This window comes from Anser anser, assembly GCF_964211835.1.
Source record: "Anser anser genome assembly, chromosome: 5".
Classification (NCBI taxonomy): Eukaryota; Metazoa; Chordata; class Aves; order Anseriformes; family Anatidae; genus Anser; species Anser anser.
This window is the reverse complement of record NC_139725.1, coordinates 29,675,783-29,686,741: the sequence shown is the minus strand read 5'-3', so window position 1 is coordinate 29,686,741 and position 10,959 is coordinate 29,675,783. Positions and strand designations below refer to the sequence as shown.

Genomic DNA, 10,959 nt, shown 5'->3' with positions numbered 1-10,959 from the left:
TGTTGGAAAAGTAAAATCAGTGTTCTTACAGGAAGAGCTAACACATTGACACTTCAAACAATATTAGAAAATTACACCCACTTGCAGTATGAAGACAGCTCTGTAAATCATTTTAACCTTAAATCTTGTGCTCTGAACAAGCCAGGCTGACCCCCAGTCAGCAGGAGGAGATGGCACGGGTACCTGAAGAAGTTGTCCCAGCAGCTACATTGGCTCTGGGGTGCAGGGCCAGGGAGTCAGTTTTGGAAGTTCAGCTAAATGGGAAGGGAAGTAAAGGGAAAGAAGACTTAGGAAGGTGAGGACTGGGCAGGATAGAAGAGGAACACAACTCAGGTGGAGAGGCCCTGATAGGGAGATAACAGGTTTTGTACCTTACCAGGCCCCTTTTTTCCTCTTCTCCAAAACACAGTATCCCTGCCATTGGTGTGGGTTTTGTTGTTTGTTTTCTTTTGTCTTATTTACATCAAATGAGCCCTGGATAACCAGGGTTGGCACTGTTATTCCATGACACTTCTTAAAAGCATATATTTTACCCAATCTCTGGGCATGAGACATTCTCCTCCCTGATATCCACCGCAGCATGCTATATCCCACTAAATTCCACCAAATAAATGTCTGCATTTCAGAGGTGCTGAGTTTTTACTGGTAACGTGTCCTGGGCTGGGAGAGTAAAAACGATGCAAGTGTTAATTTGTTGAATTCTTAACTGTGGGAGTCCAACACGCAGTTCAAATTTAAGTGCTAAATCACAGAGCTACAATGGTTTTGAATACCTGTGGAATAGAAAGGCTGAAACTTGGCTGTGAGTCTCCCCAGAAACGGAAGACCGCTTCCACACGGCTTTGTGCGCTGCTGTACAGTGACCCAGCTCACCTGCTGGGCCTCCTTACAGGAGCTTATGGATGTTCCTGGCAAGAGAACAGGTGTCTCCCCAGGGAAGCTCGTGACCTGTAGCTGATGTGCTAAGCACAAAGCAAAAGAGCAGTGAGCAGAGCTACCCGAATGTCCTTGGGCTCCTTCCTCCCTTCATCTGCTGCCGGCTGAAGGGGCAGGAGGTAGGTCCGACTGTTCCCACTGCCCTAGGGAACACCTGCTCTCCTTTTGTCGGATCAGAAGGACCTCAGCGGAGACCTGCTTGGTCCAGTGGGGTTTGAAGGATGCCCAAGGAAGTTGGCATTAACATCACACAGAAATGTGATGTTAAAAGAGAGCTTTAGGAGGCTAAAGGAGGAAAAGCGGGGTGCTGCTGTGGTAACGGGCATCCCCCCAGGAGCATTGCGTTCTGCAGTGCTTCCCTCTCCCATGGCGAGCTCCTCCGCTCCCCTTTGTGTCGCTGGTGTGATTCCTCACAAGGGCGTTGGGTCAAGTGGGTCCGGGAAGCAGCCCAAGTTTAGAAGCGGCATTTATTTTCTTTTCCGCCCCCCACACTACTGCCCGTAAGTTCACAAACTGTGGCCAAGAGTTTTGTTAAGGAGTCCTTGAGGATCTAAGAGTTGGGATGAGGGGCGAAAAACTGCAGTATTTCCCAGAAATGCAGGGAGGAATTTGGAGAAGCGAGGACCGGGAGGCTGGAAGCGTGGACGTGAGGGGCAGTTAGGAGAGGCTCGAACAGAGAGAAATATCGCAGTTCTTTATTTCTTTACGTTTTATTGCAGTGATGCGGTTGTGTATTATATATTGCGCTTTGCAACTAGCGACCGACACCGGCAGTTAAGGCACGTTTGTGCGGATGGCACCGCAGCTCCCGCCGCCCGGCCGCCCCCGGCTGCCATCTTGCCCGCCCTGCCCCACCGCCCGTCCCTCAGGCCCGGGGGGGGCGAGGCGGGGCTGCGGGAGCCGCCGCGCCCCACCTATGGCGGCGGCCGCGGGCCGTGACGGACGGGCGTGGGGCGCAATGAGCGGCGCGCTGCCTGCGGGGGACGGCCAATGAGGAGCGGCCGGAGGCGGGGCGCCGCGGCTCGTCCCGCCCCCGCGGTGCGGCGCGCGGCCGGAGGCGGAGGGGAGGAGGGAGGCGGAGGGGGGGGAGGGAGCGGGCGCCGCCGCCGCCTGCTCGGGCTGAGCGGCCGCGGGCCGGGCACAGCGGCAGCGCCGGGACGGGGCGGGGCGGGAGGGGGAGGACGCACGGACCGGCGGACGGACAGACGGGTTAGACAGACGGAGGGACGGACGGACGGAGGGACAGAGGGCCGGGCTGCCTGCCGCCATGGATCACTACGACCCGCAGCAGACCAACGACTACATGCAGCCGGAGGAGGACTGGGACCGCGACCTGCTCCTCGACCCGGCCTGGGAGAAGCAGCAGCGGAAGGTGGGCACCGGCACCCGGCCACCGGCACCCGGCCACCGGGGATGCACCGGGCAGCCGGGATCCCCCCCCCCAGCCCCGGTCCGCCCCGACCCCGCCGGGTGCCCCCGGGGGGTACCGGGGGGGGGCCGGCCCCGGCGGCGGGAGGGCAGCGGGGCGCCGGGGTGAGCGGTGGGGGCTAGGGCAGGGCTTGCGCGGAGCCATGTCCAAAAATGGTAACATTCGGCCCTTTTCTGTCCCTTTTTTTTTTTTTTTAAACTCGCGGGGAGGGGAGTTGGGGAGTTGCAGCCTCGCCGCTTGGGTCCTTCTCCTGGTTATTCTCAGCCCCCTCTCCTCCCTCAGCCCGGAGCATCCCGTGTCGGCCCGCTCCCAGCCCCGATCCCCCCGCACGTTTCCGTGGCGGTCCCTGCGCGGGGCGGCAGCGGGGCAGGGCTGCACGCAGCACCCCGCCGACGGGGCAGGGGCACCCCGGGCGGCCGCCGCCTCGCCTCGTCCCGGGGAGCCGTCGCTTGTTCGCCCCGGGCTGGCGCTTCCAGCCGTGCCTCGCCCTGCCCGCAGGCAGGAGAGTCCCCAGACCTCCCCTCCTAGCGGGTACGGTGCCCTTAGGCACGTCTGAGGTGCGAATAGCGCTAATCGCGTTTGCTCCGGTAAGGGGACTTCTTCTTCTCCAGCCCCTTCCCTTCCCACCTCCGCTGCTTTCGGATCGAGGGCTTCCAGGCTCTCCTGCCTGTCGCCGTCTGAAGCAGCGCGGCTGGGAAGCCTTTCCCCTGGAGCCCGACGAGTTAATCGGAGGTGAGAGCTGCGGAGCTTCTGTCAGCAGTTTCCCCGCCCGGGGAGACTCGCGTGGTGTGGGGAGGCAGCGTGAGAATGAAAGCACGCAAACGAGGGCACGTAGTTGGGAGCGAGCCGGCGGTGTGCGAGCTTGCGCCTCAACAAAGGAGAAAGAGGAATGCAATCTCGGTCTGGGGTGTGAGCGCTGGATGGCTTATCTGCGACCAGGCTCCGCTCCCGTGCGGAGGGAGAGGAGTTGCCTCCTGTTCCAGAGGGCTGCCCGGCCGCGATCGGTGCCTCCAGCCCTGCACCCCGGCGGGCTGATGGGTCTGGGAGCGGCCCGTGGGGCCCAGGGCGAGACGGGCAGCGTTGCTCATCGCCCGCCAGGGGAAATGGCTGTCACGCTGTGCGCGCGGCTTTTTGCCTTTCATGGGGCGGCGAGGGGAGCGAGAGCGGCTTACGTGCGGCGGGACGCTGACGTGGGCGTTGGAAGCAGGAGCTGAACCTTTGGATTAACGAGGAGTCCCAAAACAGGAGTTGTGGCACGTGCCCCGAAGGCCACGGCTTTTTTAATTACCTCCTTCCAGGAGGCTTTTAGTCCTCGTGGTCCTATCACAAGAGGGGGACAGAGAGCCGCTCTGTTAACTTGGGTTACTTGGGCGCAGGAGGGGAGAAGCCAGGAGAGAGCTGGAAGGTATTCGTGTGTCTGCTTTGAAATTATCCGAGCCGATTTCTTTACATGGCCAGCTGCTGCCAGTGAATGTGGCGGCCCTGCTGGGGCCTTGGGGCTTGCTTCAGAGGGTGGGGGGGTAACAGCACCCGGCGGGCACAGACCTGGGGCAGACGGTGCACTGAGACCGTAACCCCTTCTTACCTGCAGAACGAAGTCACTGCAGTAATTACAGCTAAACCTTTGTCTCTCTGCACAGGACTGATAGCTTACCAAGGTGAATCGGAGAGATTCACGCTTCCCAAATGATCTGTAGGCTCTCTTCCGGATCGGCGTTGGGGCTTTCTAGTTGGCTCACGTGTTTTAGGTTTTTCTTCATGCAAGGAATAGCTAGAGAATTTCTAAAAAGCCTGTCTGTCTAGAAATAAAAGGGCACTGAGATCTGAGAAGCAGAAAATGGCTTTGGAAGAGCGCTGGGATGTTGCTATGTGAACTTAATTCTGCTGTTTATGAATCCTGACTGTACATGCGATTTTTCTGCCTACATAAATGGCTGTTTGGACGATCAGCTCTTAGAAATCACTGTGCCTGTTGCAGCATTGCCATTCAGTCAGGGGCCTTTATCAGCGGGCGATCGCTGACGTCTCGCTGCCTGCAGGCAGAGGAGCCAGGCCTCTCCCATGGGTGAGACTCGCTTTCAGGTGCTGGCAGCAGTAGACCCCAAAGCTTCCGTGCCAGCGTGGGGAAAGAGAGATGAGGAAAGGTCTGTGCAGGGATTTAAGTACCACCAAATTATTGTAGCATTACCGCTGCACTGATGCCAGCCAGCGAGGCAGATATGAAACTCTGGTGCTTAGGTTTCCCCTGGGAGCAGGGGCAGCATCTCTAAAGAGCTGGCACCTCTGGTCATGCAGACAGCGAGTGTCTGTGTGGGAAGCAGCCGTGCTTCGCTGGCCATTTCCATCCATCTCAGCAGCTCCTGGGCACTGTCCTGCCTGGCTTCTGCAGCTGGGACCGACTGGGGCCTGGGACACAGTCAGGGGATGTTGCTCAGGGATGGATTGAACCCAGCTCCACGTCCCTCAGCTGCACGGGCTCAGCAGAGCTAATGGCAGGTGTCAGAAGCAGGGAGATCTGCTGATTTTTCTTTTATTTTTAGTAATGGGCTCAACAGGTGTGCTGTGCTCTAAGGAGGACGAGTTTCAGGGAGCTGGTGAGCAGGTTTCCTACCGCACGGAGAGGGGCACGGCTGGCTGGGGCGGTGCTCGAGGTATGGTCTTGTAGCTGCTTTCACACAGGTAGACAGAGGGACAGCAGGGTGATCTTCATATTTCATAACTGGACAGTGAAGTTAGGCCTCTAACGTGATATAGCTAAGAGATGCTGGTCTCACACCTTCCCGCCTGCCCCTTCCTGGGAAGCTGCTGATTTAAAATTTGGGGATAAAGCGGCAGCGCTTCAGAGGGAAACAGCTTTCCAGTCACACGGCTTTCCACAGGAAGCATTTTTGTGCCTGTCAGAAGAGACTGAGAGGTTTTAAAGAGCTCGTTGCAGCGTTGCTATTCATAAGTGGCAAAAAATGTAATGTGCAGAACAAACTGCTACTTCTCGCTTGATTTGAGCCTCTGCACAGCCTTTTGTACGGGAGCAGGGTCTCTGCTGGGGATTAAAATACTTTCCTCTCTGCGCTATTGGACTCATCTCAGTAGTTTCTTCTAACAGCCTTGTCTTCCCTCTCCCTTTTTTCTTCTTTCCTGTCTGGAGTCAGGCCTCAGAGTAGCACTAGCCAAGGCATAATGAGATTGATCTCGCTGTTTTCCAGCGTTACGAAGCAGAACTTGCCGAGAGCCATTGCCAAGGTCCCACCTGAAAAGCAGCTGTCGGTCGGCGCAGACCAGCGTGCCTTGTAAAAAGCGCGTACCTGGGCGCTCATTACCTGGCCAACAGGCTGCCTCTTGTGCCTGCAGACGCTTTTTCATCCCAATTGCAGCTGGCCAGCAGCGGGGTTCAGACTTCTTCTGGGCCCTGTGGGGCTCTTGGTGCAGGAGCTGCATTCAGCCCCGAGTGCCTGGACGAGCTGCCGGGTGTTCAGCACCCGTGGTGCATCTCCTGCCCCCTCCCACCAGCCCCCAGCGTCCTGGAGGGGTCCGAGGTGGCGCCGAGGTGATGCTGGTGCTGCTGGGACCTGGTGCCGGGGGCTTTGAGGGGCAGCGGGTGGTTCTGGCTCTCCCTCTGGTCGCCCATTTTTTGGGCCGGTTGTTCAGAGTTTATTTTAAAATCTGGCCTGAAGTGACTCGTCCAAGCTGGGGGCGAAACAGACCCTTTAAATGCTGAATTGCTTGCTGACTTGACAGCTGCTGACTTGACAACGTGAGTAGGAAGCAGTGTTCGTTGCAACATACAGAAGACAGCCATATACAACGTCAGTGCTGTAAGGAGACATAGTAATGCTTTTCCTTAAGGTATCAATGAAATAAATGTGCCTTGTCTTTGTCCAGCGCTGCTCTGCCTCTCCAGGTTGGCACCCCTGTGGCAGTAAATGATATCACCAGCTGAGAGAGCTGAAGCGTTCTGGTATACGGTGCTACTGAAGCAGTGATAGCACGAACTTTGGGAACACGTTTTCTGCCCTGAAGAAATGCTGCGTGCAGTTGTTATTCGTGAAACTGCTGAAATTCTTAGTCGGGAATGGCAATCTCCCAAACCCTCCGCCATGAGCTACATCTGAAGATACGTATGAATACAAGGGTGGTCCCATACCCCCAAAAGCTATGCATCTGGTAGCACTGCTGTGTCTGCACCTGACAGGTCTTACTGCTCTCATTATGATTTGAATTTTGCTGTGCTAATCGCCTCTGTGTCTGAGGTGGGGTTGTTAAGGGCAGAAAATATTCATTAAATTAGCTCACGTCCCTCGCAGAAACACCCCACCTCGCAGGCTGCTGGTAACATGCTCATACCGAGGGTGACTAATCTCTCTGACAAGACGTAGAAGTGGCAGTCACCGCTTCCTTTCCCCTTGGTTCGAGTGCCCTCCCTTCCAGGCAGGGCCTGGTTTGAGAAGGGTGGCTTCGTTTCCAGAAAGCTGCGCTTCTGGTGGCTGCTGGGGGCCCATCTGGAGGCGCGATGCCACACGCAATCCCTGTAGCTTGCTAAAGTCACTTTCAATACCTCCCGCTGTAGTTTCAGCAGCGGCATAAATGCTCGTGGTTGGTGAATACGCAGCGCTGGCCCCTTTGCTCCCTCTGTAAGTGACACCGATGACAACCAGCGGGTGATCGCGAGGAACGGCCTTCGTGGTCTTTGCAGCGTGGGCGTGCTGCAGGCAGGGTGGCCCTGGTGCACGTAGGATTCTCTGTATTGCTCTCACTGATACCAGTATAGAAGCAGGATGGGGAAATTGGTAAGGCTGCTCACTCAGCTGCTGTTTTACAGTCATGTAGGCAGGCAATACAGGTCACCGGGTATTTGTTATCTTTCAGATCAAGCTTTTGCTGTTTAACATAGGTAGCTTGTCGCCAGATACTTGTTCTTCAAAACGGTAAGGTGAGAAGTTGCTGTAGGGGGTCTCTAGAAGTATCTGGCTTTGTGGATCAGCTACTTGTCCTTGAGTGTGGGAGCTGCCTCCTGCTTTCTGTGATCAGGTTTCATGTGTTTTGTGATCAGGAAGTGTGCTTGTGGGTTTTTGACAAGAACATTATTTTTCATCGTAACCTTCAGATACGTGATGAATGAGGCGCGCACGCTTTGCAGCGACTTACCGCCTATTCAGCAGCCAGTTTGAGAGAGGAACTTAGGAGAAAGCATGGGTTAAAAAGAAGACTGCGCGTTCTTTGGAAGGCTCTGCTACAGACCCCAAGGAGCCACTGTGAGGAGAGGCACTCGCCAAACTGGATTGAATTGTTCATCCTCCTTATCCTCTAGGGAAGGATGAAATACCTCAAAGGCATCCAGTTACCAGCCCACTGATGTAAAATGTGCCTGTCTGGGGAACTTCTCACGGGCTGCTTCAGGCTAGCAGCTTACCAAATCACACGCACAAGAATTTAATGATGCTTTTGGTGTGTGGCTGCAGAGGCCTGACGTGATGACGTTGCTTCTCCCCTGCCCGCTTGCAGTGCAGCATGGGGTAGCTGGGGGCATGTGGCCTGCTGCCCTGCCACGTAGTGTCTTTAAGCAGAAACTTCAGTTTTCTCGGCTGTCTGGTGAGAACTTGGGCCCTTAGATGGAAATGGGTGCTTTTGTGTGGGGTGGTGTTGCCTCGCCATGAAAAATCAAGTGTAGCTGTGAGAACGTGGGCTGGTAAACCTGTTCAGTAAAAACCTTTGTGAACGCTAAGGCCACATTTTTAGAAGTCCTGTGTGTTACAGTGGATGCTACCTGCACTTCACAATGCCCAGGTGGCCACCATGAATTGTAATAGCGAGCCCCAGCTGCTCCTGCTGTAGGCACTTTGCTCTTCTCATGTGAGATGCACCTTCACAGCCCAGCCGTGTGTTTCTAGCTGGAGGAGGAGCAGCACTTGGTGAGCCCCCCTGGCCTGTGCACTTTCCTCTGCAGCCTCGTTGGGACAAGCCTCTTTCTGGCCTGGAGTTCTTAGGGCTGGCACAAGCAGAGGTGACAGAGATGGTGAAAACTAGCACGGGGCTGCTGGAGAAGGGCTGAGGGCTCTTTCCAGCTGCCTGCGGATTATCGCTGTTGTGCCTGATGCTTCGGCCCTTCTCTGGGGCATCATCAGGCTAGCGGGGATGGCCGCCCTCCTTCTGATGGTGAAGTGCAGAAAGCAGTCGCTGTAGAAAAGAGGCTGGAGCTCTGTCTCGGGGAAACACTGGGAAGCTGCTAATATACAGCACATAGGGTGGATTGGTTTCACTTCAATATGTAGTGTCTGCCCCAGGGGCTTGCTGGATGTATTGCTGTGATTTCTGGTGGTGTTTTGTACAACTTGAGTGGTGGTGTTTAAGAAGGAGGATGGGGAGCAGAGTGGAACAGAACTTATTCTTTTATATATATATAAAAACGTGATTTCTTGCCCTGTGTGACTATTAGAAACATGATGATTACCATAAGGAACATGCTTAGCATGACTTCTACGAGTCTTGTGCTGCAGTGTAAAACACTCCTGTCTCTCAGAGAGATGAACTTTGTGAAGGGGGAGCATGAAGCATGCACGTAGCGTGCCTGGCAGCTGCCAGGTGGAAAAAATGTCACTCGAGCAAGAAAGGCCCAGAGTCATTTTCTTCCTAGGGACATAGGATTTGCTCTATCTCTGGGATACCGGGGCTGAAGCATGTTGCTCAGAGCTTGGATCCGCGAGGATGAGTTGGTGCAGAGTGGTGAGATAGGCTTGTCAGCAGCGGGACCTTCGGTCTGGCACTAGCCACGCTGCAAAAGCCTGTCTTATCTAAGCCTGTGGAGCCACCCACTGCTGCATTTTGACCTCCTGTACATCAGCCTCGCTTGGTTCTGAATAATCACCCACATCCCTGAGACACAACTGGGGAATTCTTGGGCCAGCCCCAAAAATGCTGAAGTGAGCAAACCCAGCAGCATTGATGTGATTAGCAAACAGGCCGGCTTCCTGTTCCCCTGCCGTATCTTCCCTGCTCTCATTCCCTCGCCGCCGTCGAGCAGAACTTGGCCATAGGATGTCTGTGGTGTGGCCCGGTGCCAGCTTAACCTCTGAGCACCCTATCGGGCCGTAAAGCAGAACCTTTTTGTTCCTATTTTGGCTTCCTGTCGTTGTGTCCTTCCTGCTCAACTGGCAACGTGTGCATCCTACTGGTAGGGCCTGGGTCAGGCCTTTGCAAGCCAACCCTCGTTGTACCAGTATTGCAGCCGGCTGTTCTCAGGCCTCCACCTGCACTTGTCCTCTCTTCTCCTTTTTCTAAATGTGTTGCTGCTTTGAAGCAGTAGGGCATGGTCTCTGCGGAGGCTTTCTCTGCCCTCAGTGTGCTGAAACAGCTCCTATTGACGGGGCTGGGGTACACGTGATGAAACAGAGGATTTTGATCTCTCATCCAGGTGACTCTGATTTGTCATTCTATCTACATAGACTGAAAGCCTCTCAGAAACGTGTTCATCCCTGTGGTGTGGGATATGACAGCAGAACTGGCCTTTCCACTGGGTTGGGGCTAAAGTACAACTCTGGATGGGACGTGCTGGCAGGTGAAAATGCCTTGCGTTGGCTCTTTACACTCACTACACTGCACACCACCGACGTGAGGCTCCCTTTATCACCTGTCACGTAATGGGAGTAGTTTCAGGTAAGCCTCCGAATGCCAGCGATTCATCGCTTCTGGACAGTCTTACAGAAACACACCGGGGTGGATAGTTCACGGGCAGGTGAGGCTGCAGGGGCGACCAACAGCTTGTTCCACGTCCTCCTAGACGGCTTATGTGGTCAGTGGGAAGGCGGGGGGACTTGTACCAGCCAGCTGCTTCTTTGGTCATCGGTGTGACTTTGTGGTCACCGTGCATAACTGCAGTGATGGTTGCTTGACCAAAACTTCTCATAGAAAGCCGGGGCAGAGTTTACACCTCTTCTGTATCGCTATACAGCCGTCCCCTAGCTGAGTGGTGCTGCTGGAAGGGGAGGGGCTGCTGTGCTGGATAAGTTTTGCCCAGAAAATTGATGCTTCCTTTTACAACGCCGAGGACAACTCTCCCGTCCTACAGAGGTGCTGAGCCAAGGCCAGCTGGCAGCTGAAGAAGAGCTCCTGCTTTCCATGGCCTTCGGAGCAGGCAGCCAGGGCACTTGCTGCTGCTCGCTGCAGCATATGATGCCCAGCAGTCGGACTTCACCGCTGCTGTAAATGGAAGTCGTGCTGTTACATCTTCGCTCCAGGAGCTAGCCTGTAAAGGCCTCCGAGAAACGAGGCACAGAGAGAGATCCATGTATGGTCTCCACGCCCCGGCAGAGCGCTCTTTTCTTCATCATGGAAAGTGATGTGCACGTCCCGGGGCCGTGCTTCCTGGCCGGGTTCCTTGGCTCTGCGGGGGCAGAGTTTCTTCTGCTGCCCCCTGTGCTTACCTGTGATCCCCTCTGTTTATTTAAATGTACCATTCAGTAAATGGCGAGCTAGTTCAGCTACCGAAGTGTATTATCTGCAAGAAAACTGTAAAAATTTGGGTATACAGAAGAAAAAAAAAGCAAGTAAATGGATTTCTTAATTGCTAAACAATGCCAAAGAAAAGACACTTTGTTTAAAGC

General features: G+C 55.1%; 1 protein-coding gene across 7 annotated transcripts in view; it reads left to right on the top strand.

Moving 5' to 3' along the window:
- Positions 1 to 2,004: 2,004 nt before the first annotated feature.
- Positions 2,005 to 10,959, top strand: part of ACTN1 (actinin alpha 1) — an 87,132-nt gene continuing 78,177 nt past the window's right edge. For 6 of the 7 annotated variants that reach the window (XM_083836798.1, XM_083836797.1, XM_083836796.1 and 3 more), the window contains exon 1: positions 2,005 to 2,308. In XM_083836798.1, the coding sequence (XP_083692924.1) occupies positions 2,204 to 2,308 (105 nt within the window). In that variant the 5' untranslated portion in view covers positions 2,005 to 2,203. Of the gene's footprint in view, positions 2,309 to 2,630; positions 3,098 to 10,959 lie in introns of those variants that run through there. The other variant, XM_083836794.1, reaches the window with a different exon arrangement.